General features: G+C 43.3%; 1 protein-coding gene across 6 annotated transcripts in view; it reads right to left on the bottom strand.

Moving 5' to 3' along the window:
* The window catches only part of NUSAP1 (nucleolar and spindle associated protein 1), a 48,702-nt gene that overhangs the window by 26,884 nt on the left and 585 nt on the right, over nt 1–21,233 (bottom strand). For 2 of the 6 annotated variants that reach the window (XM_034938556.3, XM_034938557.3), the window contains exons 2-4: nt 11,879–11,947; nt 5,101–5,244; nt 3,207–3,345 (exon numbers count right to left, since the gene is read on the bottom strand). In XM_034938556.3, coding sequence (XP_034794447.1) covers nt 3,207–3,345; nt 5,101–5,244; nt 11,879–11,947 — 352 coding nt within the window. Of the gene's footprint in view, nt 1–3,206; nt 3,349–5,100; nt 5,245–11,878; nt 11,948–21,233 lie in introns of all 6 variants that reach the window. The other 4 variants (XM_034938558.3, XM_034938559.3, XM_034938554.3 and 1 more) reach the window with 2 other exon arrangements.

The following is a 21,233-nucleotide window of genomic DNA, read 5'->3' as shown; positions in this document are numbered from 1 at the left end:
CCACCTTGGCCTCCCAAAGTGTTAGGATTACAAGCGTGGGCCACTGCGCCTGGCCTGTTTGCTTCTGTTAAGAGACAAGGTCTCACTACGTTGCCCAGCTGGCCTCAAACTCCTGGGCACAAGTGATACTTCTGCTTCAGCCTCCTGAGTAACTGGGACTACAGGCATGTGCCACTGTAGCCAGCTTATCATTATTTTTTTTTAACTTCAGTTGAAATTATGGTATATATTAGGTTAGGTATTTTTTCCCACTTACCATAATCATTTTCCAAATTCTGTCGTTTCTTTATTTTTTTGACCTTAATGGAATTTATTAGGCAAGGATGGAAAAGAACCATTCCAGGCAGAGGGAACAATAGTGATATATAAAGCTGTAGTACAGTGGAAATAATGACATTCAGAGAAACTGAGGTAGGCTGAAATTGCTGAAGTGTAGGGTGCATAAGAGGGAGTGGAGGACGTTGAGAATAGGACAGGTAGCGGGTTAAACCATAAAGGGCCCTGTATAATATGCTATAGAGCTATAAATCTAATCTTACAAATATAAGAAAGCCTCAATCTTACATCTTTTTCAACTTCAGGCAATCTATTTTAAAAATATGCAATGAGCTTTCATCTCTTTTTAATTATTTTTTTCTTTTCTTTCAACCACTGATTTACAAGCAAGTGGGTTTCCAAGAAATACCATTTCTAAAGTTCTCATCCTTAAGTTTCCCCAATGTATCCGTAAAACAAGGCAGAAGAATGTTCTGTCAGAGTTGGAATGGTCGCAGGGGCTTCTGCTTAGACTTTGGCTATAAAACCAGAAGGTGAAAGTTTCATGAGAAACAGGATATTTGGCAGGGTTTGGTGGCTCACGCCTGTAATCCTGGCACTTTGGGAGGCCGAAGTGGGCTGATCACCTGAGATTAGGAGTTCGAGACCAGTCTGGCCAACATGGTGAAACCCTGTCTCTACTGAAAAAACAAAAACTACCCAGGCATGGTGGCGCACACCTGTAATCCCAGCTACTTGGGAGGTTGAGGCAGTGGAATTGCTTGAGACTGGGAGGCAAAGGTTGCAATGAGCCGAGATCCTGTCACTGTACTCCCGCCTGGGCAACAGAGAGAGACTCTGTCTCAAAACAAAACAAAACAAAGAAAGGATATTTATGTAGAGTAACTCTCCACAGGATACTTACTAATTCCATGTGGTAAAAGAGTAACTTCACAAAGAAACAACCTAGCAGACACCACCATAACCAACTGATGGAAGTTAACGTGACTAGCCATAGGAAAAACCAGCACTTGTGCTGGCTAGGAGGCACTTGTGCCTCCTAGGGTGCTTACTGAGGAAACAACAGCATTGCTCTTTGGGATTCCTGCCAACAGCCCATAGTCTGATTCTAAGCATGAGGACATATTAGACAAACCAACTCAGAGGACAAAAAACTGGCCTGTATTAAAAAATGCTGGCTGGGCATGGTGACTCACACCTGTAATCCCAGCACTTTAGGAGGCTGAAGTGGGCAGATTACTTGAGCTCAGCAGTTTGAGACCAGCCTGGGCAACATGGTGAAACCCTGTCTCTACTAAAAATACAAAAATTAACCGGGCATGGTGGTGCATGCCTGTAGTCCCAGGTACTCAGGAGGCTGAGGCTGCAGTGAGCTGAGATCGTGCCACTGCGCTCTAGCCTGGGCAACAGAGCAAGACCCTGTCTCAAAAATAAATAAATAAATAAATAAATAAATAAATAAATAAATAAATAAATAAATAAAAATTAAAAATTACCTGGGAGACTTGTTAAAAACTGAAGATTCCCAAGCCCATCTCAGACCCAAGGAATCCTGTAATTTTCTAGATTCAGTATGACACTCAAAGTTTTAGGGAAAATGAGAAGGCTCAGGATTAGAAATTCCAGATTTAACTGCTTGGTGGATACTGGAATGAATTATCCTCTCTCAGTCTCTCTAACTCCTCCTCTGGCAAGGCTCAGGGCCCTAGCAGATTTGCCCAGGTGAAACTAATACTGAGATATTTTATTTTCATTTATTTATTATTATTTTTTATTTTTTAGGAGCAGGGGTTTAGTAGGCAAAAGAAAGCGAAAGGAAGGCCGGGTGCGGTGGCTCACGCCTGTAATCTCAGCACTTTGGGAGGCTGAGGTGGGTGGATCACGAGGTCAGGAGTTCGAGACAAGCCTGGCCAACATGGTGAAACCCCGTCTCTATTAAAAATACAAAAATTAGCTGGGCCTGGTGGCACGAGCCTGTAATCCCAGCTACTTGGGAGGCTGAGGCTGGAGAATCGCTTGAACCCAGGAGGTAGAGGTTGTAGTGAGCCAAGATCGTACCATTGCACTCCAGCCTGGGCGACACAGCAAGACTCTGTCTAAAAAAAAAAAAAAGAAATTCTATAACATGGTGCTATGGGTTGAATTGTGGCCCCCTAAAAGATATGTTGAAGTCCTAACCACTGGTACCTGTCATATGACCTTATTTAGATATAGGAATTTTTTTTCAGATGTATTAAGGTTAAAATGACATAATTTGGATGTTCTTTTAATTTTTTGAGATAGGGTCTCACTCTGTCCATGCTGGGGTGAAGTGGTATGAAGATGGCCCACTGCAGCCTTAACCTCCTGGGTTCAAGCAACCCTTTCACCTCAGCCTCCTGAGTAGCTGGGACCACAGGTGTGCACCATCATGGCTGGCTGATTCTTTTGACTTTTTGTAGAGACAGGGTCTCACCATGTTGCCCAGGCTGGTCCTGAACTCCTAGGCTCAAGCAATCCTCCTGACTTGGCTTCCTAAAGTAATGGGATTATAGGTACCAGCCACTATGCTTGGCCTATTTGGGTGGATCCTAATCCAATATGACTGCTGTCCTATTAAGAAGACATAGAGAGAGAATGTCATGCGCTGTCAGAGCCAGAGACTGGTAATGATGCAGCTGCAAGCCAAGGAACACCAAGCGTCGACAGCCATCGCAAAGTAGTCAGAGGCAAGGAAGGAGTCCACCCAGAGTCTCAGAGAAGCATGGTCCTGCTGACACATTGATTTTGGACTTCCAGCCTCTAGAACTATGAAAGAGTAAATTTCTGTTGTTCTAAGCTGCCCAGTTTTGGTGCTTTGTCACAACAGTCCTAGGAAATTAATGTACCTGGCTACTTCTAGCAATTTTGGTTTTTAAAGTTACTTGACATACCATTTATTCCACGTTTACCTGAGGAAACAGCATTCTCAGCTTCTTGGTGCTCGTCTGGTGGAGAAGGAACTTTTGTAGTAGCTCTGAGATCCTGGCTTTCCTGCTTTTCATGATTCTGGAATTCAGTGGGATTACTTATTTTTATCTCGGAATGATTCTGCTACAAATTTAAAAAGGAAATAAAAGATTTCGATGATAAATAAGAAGTAATTGCTGCCTTCCAAAGATAAGTACCAAAGTGAGGGGGAAAAGGGGTTAAAGGAAGAAAAGTAGGAGAATGAGATTTTTGGTGGCAGATTTGGTTCTCTGCCTTATCAAGTGTCACGAGAATGTAAATTTGAGAACAGGAGATACTAGGGCACATTAAGAGGAAAATAGAAATGGCAAGATTAGCTCTGTTAGCAAGGACAAATGAAGAAACCTAGACAGTCTACTGAGCAAGTGACTACATTGAGGCAGAAATTTAAATAATAATAAGTACTGCATTTATTCACTCCAAGAAAAGTAAAAACTAAGGCCCAGAATGTGGCAAGGCAAGAGCTAAAAAGAAAAGAACAAGTTTTCCTCTGCCTAGTAGCTCACTTTGAAGACAGTTAGAAGATAACGCTGTCCGAATAGCCAAGGCCAAAGGAATAAGCTCCAGACACCACCCTCCCCCCGACCCCTGGTTCCAGAGCAAGGTTGATAGAAAAAGAAAAGAGAAATACAAGTTCTTTTAATGTTACTCTTTTCCCGGGCTTCTTAAGCATGATTAGCATGATTATGTTTTACAAATGTCTGTATTTAGCCAGTTCTTGTTTTTCTTTTAATGCAGCTACAAGGCCACTGGCTAAGTCACAAGTTATGTTATGCTATAGATTATGTAACCTGTTACTGTATGATTAATTGCTTTTATTTTGCTTCTGTAAAGCCACTTATAAAAACCCGCTCAGTCTTTGTTCAAGGCTCAGCTTTTAGATGTGAATCCTCCGAGCCGGTGCATGCCTAAAATAAACAAATCCTCCTGTACTCCGTATTAGTCTCTCCGTTCCTCAGTTTACTGCAACAATATGAACATAGAAAAGAAAATTAAGACTGTGTTTCAGGGCTGGGCATGGTGGCTCACACCTGTAATCCTAGCACTTTGGGAGGCCGAGGTGGGTAGAGCACCAGAGGTCAGGAGTTCAAGATTAGCCCAGCCAACATGCTGAAATCTCGTCTCTACTAAAAATACAAAAATTAGTTGGGCGTGGTAGTGGCCACCTGTAATCTCAGCTACTCAGGAGGCAGAGGCAGGAGAATTGCTTGAACCTGAGAGGTAGAGGTTGCAGTAAGCTGAGATGGTGCCATCACACTCCATACTGGGCAACAAGAGTGAAACTCTGTCTCAAAAAAAAAAAAAAAGAAAAGAAAAAAGAAAAAAAAGACTGTGCTTTGTAAAAATTACATTTGAATAAAAGGATAAGATAAAAGAATAAAACCAGAGTCTACAGAAAGCAAGCGAGGGAAGCCCCTTGCTAATCATGTGATCACACTGCTGAAAGACTAAGTACAGGGTGATCACCAGGCCAGGGATAAGGTAGGAAGGAGAATTTAAACAAACAAATGAAAAAACAACAAAAAACACATTTAATGCTTGTTTCTCTTTCCTTCCTACCTACTACACCTCACTTAAGTGAACACTCAATGAATGTTCATATTTATACAACAAATATTTAATGTGAGCTTAATACTTAAAAAGTGCTTCCTGAGGCCCAAGCCCTGGGATGCAGTGATGAGCAGCTGGACTTGGGTCTGGGCTTTCATGGAGCTTACAGCACACAGTAACGTTACAAACACATGACATCACATAGGAATTTAAAAAGAAATCTCCATAAAAGTATGCCAATTTTGGCATAGGTGGTTTATTTTCAGTTTGTATATTTCCATTCACCTGTGAGTCAGGGTCCACACGGACAGTCTTGCACCTTCTCCTTGTTTTGGTGACATGGCCAAGTGGCTGTCTCTCAGCTTCTTCCTGGTTGCTGATCTGTATCTCAGTCTCATCACAAGAGGATGCAGAAGTTTGACTTTCATCCTGAAAAGAGAGGTATTAATCTGCTATGTGCTATGTCTACAGTTATAATGCTCAGGAAGAATCAGAATTGAGACAGAACAAAAAACATATTACATATGCAAAAGAAAAAATTTAAAACTCTCTAGCGGTAAATTGTAGGCAAAGACAAGAATTATAGAGTATTTAGGTCAGGCACAGTGGCTCACGCCTGTAATCCCAGCACTTTGGGAGACCGAGGCAAGTGGATCACCTGAGGTTAGCGAGACCAGCCTGGTTGACATAATGAAACTCCATCTCTACTAAAAATAGAAAATTACCCGGGCATGGTGGTGCATGCCTGTAATCCCAGCTACTTGGAAGGCTGAGGCAGGATAATCGCTTGACCCGGCAAGGGGAGGTTGCAGTGAGCCAAGATGGCGCCATTGCACTCCAGCCTGGGCAACAAGAACGAAACTCCGTCTCAAAAACAAACAAGCAAACAAACAAACAAACAAACCCTTATAGATTATTTAAAAAGAAATAATCACACTTAGCAACCCAAATTAATAAATTAGGGTAGTAAAGTATTCAAAGTTATTTTAGTGTGAATAAATACAGAAATTGGGCCAGGTGCAGTGGTTCACACCTGTAATCCCAGCACTTTGGGAAGCTGAGGCAGGTGGATCACTCGAGCCCAGGACTTTGAGACCAGCCTGGGCAACATGGCAAAATCCCATCTCTACTTAAAATTATTAAAAATGTATTAAGCCGGGCACAGTGGCTCACACCTGTAACCCCAGCATTTTGGGAGGCCGAGGCTGGTGGATCACCTGAGGTCAGGATTTCGAGACCAGCCTGGCCAACACAGTGAAACCCTGTCTCTACTAAAAATACAAAAATTAGCCAGGCGTGGTGGCAAGTGCCTGTAATCCCAGTTACTCAGGAGGCTAAGCCAGGAGTTATATTTTGTATTATCTTCATTTCCTTTAGGGTCATCTTTTTCTTTCTTTCTTTCTTTTTTAGAGACAAGGTCTTGCTCTGTTGCCTAGGCTAGATTACAGTGGCTTGATCTAAGTTCACTGCGGCCTCAATTTCCAGAGCTCAACTGACCCTCCCACCTCAGCCTCCCAATCAGCTGGGTCCACAGGTATGTGTTACCACACGTAAGCTAATTGTTTTAATTTTGTAGAAATGGGGTCTCACTATGTTGCCCAGGCTGGTTGTGAACTCCTAGGCTGAAGTCATCCTCCTGCCTTGGCCTCGCAAAATGTTGGGATTACACACGTGAGCCTCTATGCCCATTCCGTTTTCTTTCTTTTTTTTTTTTTTTGAGACGGAGTCTCACTCTGTTGCCCAGGCTGGAGTGCAGTGGCATGATCTTGGCTCACTGCAAGCTCCACCTCCTGGGTTCATGCCATTCTCCTGCCTCAGCCTCTTGAGTAGCTGGGACTACAGGCGCCCGCCACCACGCCTGGCTAATCTTTTGTGTTGTTAGTAGAGACGGGGTTTCGCCTGTTAGCCAGGATGGTCTCGATCTGTTGACCTTGTGATCCGCCCACCTCGGCCTCCCAAAGTGCTGGGATTACAGGAGTGAGCCACCGCGCCCGGCCATGTCTATTCATATTTCATAGCAAATCAGGAAAAATCTCATTAGGAGCTTGAGTGTGCAGGAAATGTGTGTTATTTGGCAGGATTCCTTGGGTAGGGAGGAGGCCATTATGCTGGTGGTTCCTTGAATGCCCAAAGGCAGGAGCCTTTGTCTGATAACTATTCAATTTCCTTAATGAGAAATCTTCCAATATTTTAGAGGGTAGGAGACATCTGGTAGACTGATTACAGGCAGTCTACCAGATGTCTATTTCACTATTAGTAGTCAGTCAATTTCACTATTATGGCCACAGGCCATCCCTTGATAGTCTATTTATTTGGCTTGGGGTTTAGTGAGGCCTATCATCAGTATTTTTTTTGTTTTGAGACAGAGTCTAGTTCTGTTGCCCAGGCTGGAGTGCAGTGCTATAATCTCGGCTCACTGCAATCTCCGCCTCCCAGGCTCAAGCAATTCTCCTGCCTCAGCCTTATGACTAGCTGGGATTACAGGTACATGCCACCATGCCCAGCTAATTTTTGTATTTTAGTAGAGACGGGATTTCACCATTTTGGCCAGGCTGGTCTCGAACTCCTGACCTCAGCTGATCCACCCACCTTGACCTCCCAAAGTGGTGGGATTACAGGCGTGAGCCACTGTGCCTGGCCATACATCAGTATTTATTTATTTATTTATTTATTTATTTTTGAGACAGGGTCTGGCTCTGTCGCCCAGGATGGAGTGCAATAGCACAATCTCAGCTCATTGCAACTTCTGGCTCCTGAGTTCAAGCGATTCTCCTGCCTCAGCCTCCCAAGTAGCTGGGACTACAGGTGTGTGCCACCACACCCGGCTAATTTTTGTGTTTTTAGTAAAGATGGGGTTTCACCATTTTGGCCAGGATGGTTTTGATCTCTTGACCTCGTGATCCACCCACCTCAGCCTCCCAAAGTGCTGGGATTACAGGCCTGAGCCACCGTACCCAGCCATCCGTATTTTTAAAAAGTTCCCCAGCCTAGGCAACATAATGAGACCCCAGTCTCTACAAAAAAAATTTCTTAAAAAGTAACAAGGTGTAGTGAGTGTGCCTGCAGTTCCAGCTACTTATGAGGCTGAAGTGGGAGGACTGCTTGAGGTCAAGCCAAAAGCAAGCCATGATTATGCCACTGCACTCCAGCCTGGGTGACAGAGTGAGATCCCATCTCAAAAATAATTAATTAAGAAAAAATATATAAAAAAATATAAAATATGTCTGTTGGGAATGAAAGAATAAAGCTTAAAGAATAGAAGGACTGGCTGGGTGTGGTGGCTCACGCCTATAATCCCAGCACTTTGGGAGGCCAAGGTGGGCACATCACTTGAGGTCAGGAGTTCAAGACCAGTCTGGCCAACATGGTAAAACCTCCACTCTACTAAAAACACAAAAATTAGCTGGGCATGGTGGTGTGCATCTGTAATCCCAGTTACTCAGGGCAAGACTCCATCTCAAAAAAAAAAAAAAAAAAAAAAGAATAAAAGGCCTTAACCAGAGGTGAAATATTACAGAAGCGGAATAGTTCCAAGTGTTGCAAGGTCTAGGATATGCCCAGAGAAGTAGACGGTTGATCAAGAGCAAAAACAAAGATCACTAGCATTAAGGGACAAGGAGGCCACAGTAGTAAGAAGAGACATCCAGATGGACCTTTGAACTTGTCCAAAATAAGATGAGGACATGAGGAAATGATGACAATGAGACAGAGAACACTAGAGAGTAACTAGGAGCTCAGCAGATGGGAGATTAAAATAGGTAAGCATATGCGGTGGCTCACCCCTGGAATCCAAGCACTTTGGGAGGCCGAGGTGGGAGGATCACCTGAGGTTGGGAGTTTGAGACCAGCCTGACAAACATGTGAAACCCCGTCTCTACTAAAAATACACAATTATCCGGGTGTGGTGGCGCATGCCTGTAATCCCAGCTACTCAGGAGGCTGAGGCAGGAGAATCGCTTTAACTCAGGAGGTGGAGGTTGCGGTGAGCCGAGATCGTGTCATTGCACTCCAGCCTGGGCAGCAAGAGTGAAACTCAGAAAAAAAAAAAAGAAAGAAAAAAATAGGTGATCATAAATTTCAAAGGAGCAGAGATTTTTTTTCCCTTTATCTTTGGCCTTTTCAAGATGAGCTAAAAAAGGAGCAGGGGTTTTTACATGAGAATAGAAAAATGTGGATCCCACTTTCCAACTCCCTGATAGTCACGGAGAAGAAAGTAAAAGAGGAGAAACTGGCAGAGCGTCTGTAATCCCAGCACTTTGGGAGGCAGAGGTAGGCAAACTACTTGAGCCCAGGAGTTTGAGACCAGCCCGGGCAATATTGTGAAACCCCGTCTCTACTAAAAATACAAAAAATAGCCAGGAATGGTGATACAAGGCTGTAGTCCCAGCTATTCAGGGGAGTGAGGCAAGAGGATCACTTAAGCCTGGGGGATCAAGGCTGCAGTGAGCCCTGATTGTACCACTGCACTCCAGCCTGGGTTAGAGTGAGACCCTGTCTCAAAAAAAAGTAAGAGAAACTGTTTCCATGTATTAGGTTGGTGCAAAAATAAGTGTGGTGGTTTTTTTTTCTTTTTTCGGAGACGGAGTCTCATTCTGTTGCCTAGGCTGGAATGCAGTGGCGTAATCTTGGCTCACTGCGACATCTGAATCCCAGGTTCAAATAATTCTCCTGCCTCATCCTCTCGAGTAGCTGGGAGTACAGCTGTGTGCATCCATGCTCGGCTAATTTTTGTATTTTTAGTAGAGATGGTGTTTTGCCATGTTAGCCAGGCTGGTCTTGAACTCCTGACCTCAGGTGATCCACCCGCCTTGGCCTTCCGAAGTGCTGGTATTACAGACGTGAGCCACCGTGCCCAGCCTGGTTTTTGTCATTTTTTTTTGAGACGGAGTCTCGCTTTGTCGCCCAGGCTGGAGTGCAGTGGCATGATCTCGGCTCACTGCAAGCTCCGCCTCCTGGGTTCACTCCATTCTCCTGCCTCAGCTTCCCTAGTAGCTGGGACAACAGGCGCCCACCACCACGCCTGGTTAGTTTTTTGTATTTTTAGTAGAGACAGGGTTTCACCATGTTAGCCAGGATGGTCTTGATCTCTTGACCTCATAATCCACCCGCCTCAGCCTCCCAAAGTGCTGGGATTACAGGTGTGAGCCACCGCACCTGGCCTGGTTTTTGTCATTTTTTAAAGTAATGGCAAAAACCACAATTACATTTGCACCAACCTAGAAGCAGTACCTTTGAGTTACACATGTTGCTGGAATATAAAGAGACAATTTTTAGTTGTTGTTTCTTTTTTTTTTTTTTTTTTTTGAGATGGAATCTCATTCTGTCTCCCAGGGTGGAGTGCAATGGTTTGATCTCTGCTCACTACATCTGCCTCACGGATTCAAGTGATTCTCCTGCCTCAGCCTCCTGAGTAACTGGGACTGCAGGTGTACACCACCATGCCCAGCTAATTTTTGTATTTTAGTAGAGATGGGGTTTCACCATGTTGGCCAGGCTGGTCTCAAAACTCCTGACCTCAAGTGATCCACCCACCTCGGCTTACCAAAGTGCTGGGATTACAGGTGTGAGCCACTGCGCCTGGCCTATAATTTTAATTTCAAATGGCACTACAATCATGTATCCTTAACCATAAAAAATAAATTGATATAGAAACTTTTAAAGCTAGAATTCAAAAATAGTTCCTGTCTATTTTCAGTTAATTAAAGCCTGGAATCAAAAATAAATTTGACGCCAGGTGCGGTGGCTCACACCTGTAATCCCAGCACTTTGGGAGGCTGAGGCAGGTAGATCAACTGAGGTCAGGAGTTTGAGACCAGCCTGGCCAACATGGTGAAACCCCATCTCTACTAAAAATACAAAAAAATGGGCCGGGCACGGTGGCTCACCCCTGTAATCCCAGCACTTTGGGAAGCCGAGGTGGTGGAATCACCCGAGGTCGGGAGTTTGAGACCAGCCTGACCAACATGGAGAAACCCTGTCTCTACTAAAAATACAAAATTAGCCGGGTGTGGTGGTGCATGCCTGTAATCCCAGCTACTCAGGAGGCTGAGGCAGGATAATTGCTTGACCCCAGGAGATGGAGGTTGCAGTGAGCTGAGAACACACCACTGCACTCCAGCCTGGATGACAGCAAGATTGTGTCTCAACAACTACAACAACAAAAAGAATAAAAGAATCTTGGCTCTAATGGGGCACTCATTCATCCGTTTAGGAGTCATGCCTTATCAAAAATCTTTGCTGTGGGTCTGAAGCGGCCATGACAACTCCCATCAGCCATCAGCAGTGTTTTATAGCTTACAAGTCACTTTCACAATCCCTACTTCATGTGATGCTCACAACACTCAGTTCAGCAGAACAGATATTATTTCCATTTTAAAGAAGAAGAGTTTGAGTTTTCTAATGTTGCAGAGAAATAAATGAGAGCTGGTACTTGACCAAGGTGTTTCTGATTTCAAATCCAGTTCCCTCTCTACTTAAATCATGCCATCTCTCGTAGTATTTGGCAACTAGTACTCAGCCTTTGTATTTGTGTAAAAACATGTTATTCAACAGATTACTTGGCGCAAAACAGTTTCACCATTCACAACAGCAGATAGTTAATCTGAAAGGATTCAGTCCTTAGCACTATTACCAATAATGATCTCTTTTTTAATAAACAGCATATCTTTTTTTTGTTTTTTGAACGGAGTCTTGCTCTGTCACCTAGGCTGGAGTACAGTGGCGCGATCCTGGCTCACTGCAACCTCCACCTCCCGGGTTCAAGCAATTCTCCCTGTCTCAGCCTCTTGAGTAGCTGGGATTACAGGCTCCCGCCACCACGTCTGGCTAATTTTTGTATTTTTAGTAGAGACGGGGTTTCACCATGTTGGCCAGGCTGGTCTCGAACTCCTGGACTCAAGTGATCCGCCTGCCACTGCCTACCAAAGTGCTAGGAGTATAGGCATGAGCCACCACACCTGGCCAACAGCATGTCTTAAATCATCACTAGTTGTGTGTTAATTGCCCATTAACCAAATATGATTATTTTGCTAGCTAACAGGTAAACATGAAAAACATTACTCACCTGATTCTCATTTCCTTTTCTTGCCTCATGTTTAATGTGGCCTTTCAAGGCTTTTAACAACTTGTCTGCCTGCAAGAGAGACCTTATTATTAGAGCCAAAAGTCAAATAAACAAGGAAGATACGTTGAATATTTTTTGCTGTTCTTGTATTCATTAAATGTACTCTGGTCAGACCATAGGACTAGAACCATTACTTAGAAAGAATGGGTCTCTGCTCTAAGGAATTTCACATCTGAGTGGGAAAGTTAGACAAGGAAAGAGGCAATTGCAATACAGTGGGGTAAATGCCCACGCTAGGAGGCTCAGGCTGTCATGAGAACATAGGTAGGCATGGCCATCAAAGTTGGGACTGCTAGGTTAGACTTCAGCAAGTATCTGCACAGGGCAGTTCTCAGATAAAGATGTGATGTCTCTAATTGCTGAGATCTGAAGGATGAAAAGAGGGAATGTAGAGAAACAGGTAGAGGAATGGCACAGCAAGGCAACAATGAGGGTGGAGTTTGAAGAACTTAAGTTCAATGTGGCTGGAACATGGAGCTGTTGTAGGAGATAGTAAGAGACAATGTTGGGAAAGTGAGCAGGGCCCTGATGTTACCAGGCCTTGTAAGCCTTTAAAGAGTATGAACTTTACTCTCAGAGAAAAGGGCAGTCTCTGAAGAGTTTGCAGCAAGGCAGTGGGTGACCAATTTTGCATTACTCAGAATGAGTAGTCTACCTGCACAATGTGCAAGATGCATTTGATGGGGATGAGCCAGAAATGCTGTGGCCTGAACTGGAGCAGGGCTAAGGCAGTATGGATGAAGTCAAAACCTTCTTAGGAAGTGAAATCAGTGTGAACATGAGAGTTGAGGAAGAGGGAAACTTTGTTATGCCAAGGTTTCTGGCTTGGACAGCTGGTGAAGTGTGGTACGGTCCCTAAGATGAGGAATGCAAAAGGTGACGGGGTCTTAGGGGGATGGTTGTAGGTCTCTGCCGGGGGAAGGGAACACTGAGCTTCTCTTCCCAGCCTAGGAAAACCTCCCTTCTTGTTCTTTCCTGAAAGAACAATGTTAATTTGATTGGTTACATTTTCCTGTGCTTTAAAAGTCAAGTTTGGTCGAGCGGGGTAGCTCATGCCTGTAATTCCAGCACTTTGGGAGGCCGAGGCAGGTGGATCACGAGGTCAGGGGTTTTAGACCAGCCTGGCCAACATGGTGAAACCCCATCTCTAATAAAAAAACAAAAATTAGCCGGGCATGGTGGTGTGTGCCTGTAGTCCCAGCTACTTGGGAGGCTGAGGCAGAAGAATTGCTTGAACCCAGGAGGCGAAGGTTGCAGTGAGCCGAGGAGATGATGCCACTGCACTCTAGCCTGGGCGATAGAGCAAGACTCTGTTTAAAAAACAAAAGTCAAGTTTTTTGGTTGGGTTCTTTTTTTCTTCCTCTTCCACCCAGCCATGCAGTTGAGGGCCACAGCCATCCTTCTCAAGGTGGGCCCAGCCACCAGGCTTGGCTCTATTCTTCTCATGCCTTTTATCATGGGCCACGTGTCCAGTAGAGAATAGCAGAGATCCTGAAATTTGGTTTGTGCTCAAGCTTTTGCTTGTGGTGCAAGCCTAAGCCACAGTCTCCAATCCACTTTACCAGAATGCTCTGCATCAAGATATCAGGCACTATTTCAGCTAGTAATAAAGTGGTACCTTATTTTCTACTTGTTCCTTGAACCACCCTTGAGGTTTTCTCTGGGAAGGGGATGATTGGCAGGGCAGAATTCAGGCATTCTTGATTTTTCTAATACTCTCTTAATATACCTTCAAAATCTCACCGAACATACAAAAATGCATGAAGTGAGGCACCTGTGGCAGAACCCAGTGAGGAGGTTGAATGATATGAGGTGGTGTTCAAGAGTTGTGCTGAAGGTGCAGATGTTAGTTATCAGCATATATTCATGCATTCCTTCAACAAGCATTTATTGTGCTGGGCACTGTTCCAGACACTAGAGAGTGATTAATTAAACAGACAAGGTGATTGCCCTCCAGGATCTTCTAGCAGAGGTGAAACAAGTTACCCAAGAAAGCTAGAAATGAATGATATGACGTCAGGTATTATGATGCAAAAATAAAACTGGGCAACTGGGGTGGGGTGGGGATGCTACCTGAATTAGGATGGCTGGGAAAGGCCTCCCGAGATGTGAATGAGGAAAGAGGCAGCAGGTGAAGAGCGCTCCAAGCAGAGCGAGCACCAAGAACAGGAGCCCTGAGGTGGACTCATGAGTTGAAAGACAGAAACTGCCCTTATGGTAGAAGTATGGTGAACACTGAGGTATATGGAGGGCAGGGAGATCAGAGATGTGACCAGAGGCTGGGTCAAGTAGAGAGGTAAAGGCCACAGCAAAAAGTATGAATTTCAGCCAGGTACAGTGACTAATGCCTGTAATCCTAGCACTTTGGGAGGCCGAGGCGGGAAGATCACCCAAAGTTAGGAGTTCAAGACCAGCCTGGCCAACAGGGTGAAACCCCATGTCTGCAAAAAATAGCTGGGCGTGGTGGTGGGCACCTGTAGTCTGAGCTACTCAGGAGGCTGAGGCGGGAGAATCGCTTGAACCCGGGAGGTGGAGGTTGCAGTGAGCCAGAATCGCACCACTGCACTCCAGCCTGGGTGACAAGAGCGAAAGTCTGTCTCAAAAAAAATAAAAAAATAGAAAAAAAAATAATTTCTTCCCCTAAATTGTTATTAGAAAAAAAGTCAGGCCTATAGAAAAGTCAAAGTAGGCTGGGTGCGGTGGCTCGCGCCTGTAATCCCAGCACTTTGGGAGGCCTGAGGCAGTCAGATCACCTGAGTTCAGGAGTTCCAGACCAGCCTGAACAATATGGAGAAACCCTGTCTCTACTAAAAATACAAAATTAGCTGGGCATGGTGGCACATGCCTGTAATCCCAGCTACTTGGGAGGCTGAGGCAAGAGAATTGCTTGAATCCAGGAGGTGGAGGTTGCAGTGAGCTGAGATCATGCCGTTGCATTCTAGCCTGGGCAACAACAGCGAAACTCCGTCTCAAAAAAAAAAAAAAGAAAAGTCGAAGTAATGTAATAAACACTCATATTTCCCACCAAGATAGTCATTTGCATTGTCTCATATTTGGTTTCTCTATATTAATATATAATTCTTGTGAAAGAATTTGAAAGTAAGTTCCAGACATCATGATTCTTTACCACTAAATATATCAGCCACATCTCCTAAAAATAAGAAGAGATTTCCCCACATGATCCTCTAATGCATTAGTGTACTCAGGAAAAGCAATAATTTCCTAATATCACCTAATATGTGGCCCATAATGAAATTTCCTTCTCTGCAATTTTAGCTATTTTCTTTTTAAAAAAATTTCCCTCCAAATCAGGGTCAAACTAAGTTTCTCTCATTACACTGGAAAGAGTTTAGATTTTATTTTAGATGTGAGGGAAGTCATTGGAGGGCACTGAGCAGAAAAAGACACGTTCTAAGTTTATTTTTTTTTTTGGAGACAGAGTCTCACTCTGTCGCCCAGGGTGGAGTGCAGTGCCGTGATCTTGGCTCACTGCAGCCTCCACCTCTCAGGTTCAAGGGATTTTCGCGCCTCATCCTCCCAAGTAGTTGGGATTATAGGCACATGCCACCACACCTGGCTAATTTTTGTATTTTTTTTTTTTTTTTTTTTTTTTTTTAGTAGAGACGGGGTTTTGCCATGCTGGCCAGGCCGGCCTTGAACTCCTGGCCTCAAGTGATCCACCCACCACGGCCTCTCAAAGTGCTGGGATTACAGGTATGAGCCACTGCGCCTGGTCTCTCTCTCTTTTTTTTCTTTTCCCTAAGTTTCAAATATCACTCCAACTACCAAGAGAACACTATTGTGAGGTAAGAGTTGAGGCAGGAAGCCCAGTAGGGAGACTGAGGCAGTGGTCAGGAGATGAGAGTGCTGTGGCACAGGTTTGCAGCGCTGGAGATGGTGCCCAGAGGTCAGATTTCAGGTCTATTTAGGAGGAGGTGCTGACAAGAATGGATGGCTGTGGGTGAAGAAGAGAGGAATCCAGGGTGATCCAAACTGGGCCTGAACCATGTACTGAGATGGGGAAGAGACTGTCAATGCTTGGACCTGACCGTGTTGTTGAAAATGCACTTAAATACACGAGTCAGCATCCCAGGGGAGAGAGAGGTCCTACTGGAGATGTGGGTTTGGGAGGCATTAGCTTTTGGGTAAATTTTAACTTATGGGAATGGGCCGGACGCAGTGGCTCATGCCTGTAAACCCAGCACTTTGGGACGCCAAGGCAGGTGGATCACTTGAGGTCAGGAGTTTGAAACCAGCCAGGCCAACATGGTGAAATCCTGTCTCTACTAAAAATACAAAAAAATTAGCTGGGCATGGTGGCAGGCACCTATAATCCCAGGAACTCGGGTGGCTGAGGCAGGAGAATCGCTTGAACCTGGGAAGTGGAGGTTGCAGTGAGCCGAGATTGCGCCACTGCACTCTAGCCTGGGTGACAGAGCAAGACTGCGACTCAAAAAAAAAAAAAAGAAAAAAGAAAAGAAAAAAAAATGGGGTGGATAAGAGCACCGAGGGATAGAGCATAGTGAGAGAAAAGAGAACCAGGAAGAGAGCCCTGGGGGCACTCCACATTTAGAGATCTGGCAGATGAAGAACCAACCAAGGAGACTAGAAAGAAGTGCTAGTAAGGCAGGACAGCGTGAAATATCAAAGCCTAGAACAGAAAGTGGCTGGAGCAGAGGGGAATGTTCAATCATGCCAAATGCTACTGATAGGCACAGGTGAGGGGAGAGAGGGAACACAAGCTTTGTAAGATGGTGACCTTAATAAAGCAATTTCAGTAGAAAAGAACAGAGAAATAGGGCAGTAGATGGAATGAGGACATGGGATCAGGAGAGGATTTTGGCTTTTTTATTTTTTTAAAAGATGGGTGATAGTAAAATATGATTGCATGCCTTATGGCAAATAAGCTAGCAGAGTGGAGAAATTAATGTAGGAGAGAGGCTCTAATTGTAGGAATGTAGTCTTAGGGGAAGCAAGAGGGCCCAGGATCTTCAGCATAAATGGAAAGGTTGCCCTTAGACAGGCAAAGAAGCAGAGTATGTGGATGTAGATGCAGGGTGGCTAAAAGGTTTGGTGGTGGGGCCAAGCCTAGGGGCTCACGCCTGTAATCCCAGCACTTTGGGAGGCCAAGGCGCGAGGATCGCTGAATCTCAGGAGTTGGAGACCAGACAGGGCAACATAGTCAGACCTCATCTCTACTAAAATTCAAAAAAACACTGGCCAGGCGGGGTGGTCATGCCTGTAGTCCTAGCTACTCAGGGGGCTGCGGTGGGAGGATTGCTTGAGCCCGGGAAGTTGAGGCTGCAGTGAGCCCTGATTGTGCCACTGCACTCCAGAGAACTCCAGGCTGGCTGACAGAGCAAGACCCTGTCTCAAAAAAAAAAAAAAAAAAAAAAAAAAAAAAAAAAAAAAGAAAAGATAAGGAAAAAAGGGGGGGGATTTGGTGGTTGAACGATGAGGCAGTTTTCTGTTGATTGCATCTATTTCCCCATGACCTATGAGGTAAAGTCATCAAGGGAGGGAAGGGAACCAAGTTGAGTCAAGATGATAAAAAGTAATTATCCTCAAAAGTAGGAAAGTTCATGACTAAGAAGAAAATGGGCCAGGTGTGGTGGCACGTGCCTGTAATCCCAGCTACTTGGGAGGCTGAGGTGGGAGGATGTCTTGAGCCTGAGAGGTTGAGGCTGCAGTGAGGCCTGATTGTGCCACTGCAGCCTGGGCAACAGAGCGAGACCTTATCTCAAAAAAAAAAAAAAAAAAAAAAAACCAAAAGGAGGAGGATCAAATGCCCATATTAAGGTTTAGCGTTGCATATTTAAAATAAGTTCGCTCAACAAAGTTAGGTGTTTTCTCCAACTAGAGTTAGCTGCAGAGGTATAGGCAAAGATTAAGCACATAGCTGGGTTTAATCAGGCTTGGGTTTTGCCAGGTGAGTATAGGGAGGTGCAAGGAAGTGGAAATAGTGCCAGTGTTTGTAATTTGAGCTTGCAAGAAAGGAAGTGAGGGCATGAGTGACAACAGGACCAGTCGCCCCACTAACATTAATAACTGGCTCCTTCAAACTGCTATACCATTAAGAGAAGTCTCTCAAAAGAGGGAATATTATCTCCTATATATTTATTATTATTATTATTATTATTATTTTTAGATGGAGTTTCGCTCCTGTTGCCCAGGCTGGGGTGCAATGGTGTGATCTTGGCTCACTGCAGCGTCTGCCTCCCTGGGTTCAAGCAATTCTCCTCTCCTGCCTCAGCCTCCCGAGTAGCTGGGATTACAGGTGCCCCCTGCCACGCCTGGCTAAATTTTGTATTTTTAGTATAGATGGGGTTTTGCCATGCTGGCCAGTCTGGTCTCAAACTCCTGACCTCAGGTGACACACCTGCCTTGGCCTCCCAAATGCTGGGATTACAGGCGCAAGCCACCATGCCCGGCCATAAATTTATTTTTAATAATATCATACTAGTAAAATTATCAAGATTTGATTAAAATGAAACATTACAATTTAAATAAATTTTACTAGTACAAATATACTAGTATACATAAAAATATAGTATATTTAGTATATTTATATTTATACTTGTATAATATAGTATATTAGTATATTTATACCGGTATAAATATAGTATATTTAGTATATTTATACCGGTATAAATATAGTATATTTAGTATATTTATACCGGTATAAATATAGTATATTTAGTATATTTATACCGGTATAAATATAGTATATTTAGTATATTTATACTAAACTTACATACTATATTTAGTATATTTATATTTAGTATATTTATATATAGTATATTTAGTATATAGTATATTTAGTATATTATAGTATTTATATTTATTTATAGTATAATATATTTAGTATATTAAATATACTTAGTATACATATTAGTATATATAGTATATTTAGTATATAGTATATCTATACTAAATATATATACTAATACACACTAAATACTAAATATATAAATTTAGTATATTTATATAGTATATTTATAGTATATTTATCTAGTATATATAGTATATTAATATAGTATATTTAGTATATATAGTATATTAATATAGTATATTTAGTATATAGTATATTAATATAGTATATTTAGTATATATAGTATATTTATATATTTAGTTTATTTTAGTGTATTTAGTATATTTAGTATACTAGTATATATATATATACTGGTATATATATTATATATTTATACTAGTAATAATATATAAATATAGTATATACTAGTATAAATTATAAATTTTACTAGCATAAATATACTAGTATATTTATGCTAGTAAAATTTATTTAAATTTTAATCAAATCTTGATAATTTCTCAGAGCAATTTATTAATTTTTTTGCTATGTACTAAAATTTCAAAAGGCAATTGACTTAATGAGCTCTTAGGTTGTACCAAGTTAATAATTTAAAACATCTTATTATGGAAAATTTCAAACCTAAAAAAGTAGAGAGAATAGTGCAATCCCCCCATGTACCTATCTCCAGTTTCAGTAATTATTAACATTCTTCTGTTCTTACTTCATCTAGTTTCCCTCTCTTTTTCCTTGAGTATTTTACAGCAAATTTTACAGGTATCATAACATTTCACCTATAAATACTTGATTCACATATAAATACTTGATACGGGCCAGGTGTGGTGGGTCACGCCTGTAATCCCAGGACTTCGGGAGGCCGTGGCCGGAGGATCGCTTGAGCCCAGGAGTTCAAGACTAGCCTGGGCAAGATGGTGAAACCCTATCTCTACTAAAAATACACACACACACACAGCCAGGCAGATAAAGGAGAAAGAAGGTGATCTGAGGCTAGAGGGTCAAAATGAGCAATGGGACAAAGATAGATAAAAGTGCCAAGTGTTCAGGGATGCAGCCTTGGATAAAAGATTCTAGCTAGGCAGCAAAAAAGCCTAAGGAATTTAGGCTGAGATATTTAGGCTTTGTTTACGAAGTATAGAGGAGCCACTAACCACTACAGCCCAGAAATATCCACAAGGAAAACCCTTTGGTCATTCAGCCCCAACAGGCACTTAGGCCCTGATTATTTTGTTTAAAAAATTTAGGCCGGGTGGGGTGGCTCACGCCTGTAATCCCAGCACTTTGGGGGCTGAGGCGGGCGGATCAGGAAGTCAGGAGTTCGAGACCAGCCTGACCAACATGGTGAAACCCCATCTCTACTAAAAATACAAAAATTAGCAGGGCGTGGTGACACGCGCCTGTAATCCCAGCTACTCAGGAGGCTGAGGCAGGAGAATCGCTTGAACCCAGGAGGCGGAGGTTGCGGTGAGCCGAGATCGCGCCACTGCACTCCAGCCTGGGCGACAGAGCAAGACTCCGTCTCAAAGAAAAAACAAACAAACAAATAAAAAAAAAATTGTGACGATTGATTTAGGCATTTACTCACTGTCAGTATCACAGCCTGCAGGAGAAACCTCCAGAGTATATAGCAGTATTATGTGGGAAGTCTCAACTATTAACAAAATATATAAAACCGCTATCCTACATTAAATCCCCAAATCTTCTCCTAACATCTTGGGTTTTTTGTTTGTTTTTGTTTTGTTTGAGACTGAGTCTCGCTCTGTCACCGAAGTTGGAGTGCAGTGGTGCGATCTTGGCTCACTGCCACCTCGGCTTCCCAGGTTCAAGCGTCTTCTGCCTCAGCCTCCCAAGTAGCTGGGATCACAGGCAAAAAGCTTGGATTACAGGCGTGTGCCACCACGCCCGGCTAATTTTTTAATGGCCAGGCTGGTCTCGAACTCCTGACCTCAGGTGATCCGCCTGCCTCGACCTCCCAAAGTGCTGGGATTACAGGCGTGAGCCACAGCCCCGGGCCAACTCTCCAAACATCTTGTAGCCTCGGAGTCAAAGACCTTACTGGTTTTGATAGAGACCATCAACACAACAGTCATCAATAAAAATTTACCCAAGGAGGTGCTCCCCTAAAAGTCGATTTTTTTTTTCTGACAGGTCCATCAATAAAGTATCAAGAGATTATCGGCAATATTACAAATCACTGGAGTCTGTTTGGGGTTTTCCAGAAGCTGAGCCAATTATTTACTTAATTGTCTAACGATTAACGACACCCCTTGTGCTTTCTGGGCCTGAGTTTCGTAATCGACGCCCTGAGAGGTATACAGTAATTTCAAAACAAAACAAAACAAAAAACAATAAACCATCCCTCGGAATAGAGCTTATCATGTGAGCACCCAGACAAGCCAGCTTCAAAATGAGGTGAAAACTACAGTTCCTCTTCCGTTTATCAGAGTTCTAACTGGGACTACCGTGAAC

This window comes from Pan paniscus, chromosome 16 (assembly GCF_029289425.2).
Source record: "Pan paniscus chromosome 16, NHGRI_mPanPan1-v2.0_pri, whole genome shotgun sequence".
NCBI classification, from domain to species: Eukaryota; Metazoa; Chordata; class Mammalia; order Primates; family Hominidae; genus Pan; species Pan paniscus.
This window is presented reverse-complemented; position numbering and strand designations above follow the sequence as displayed.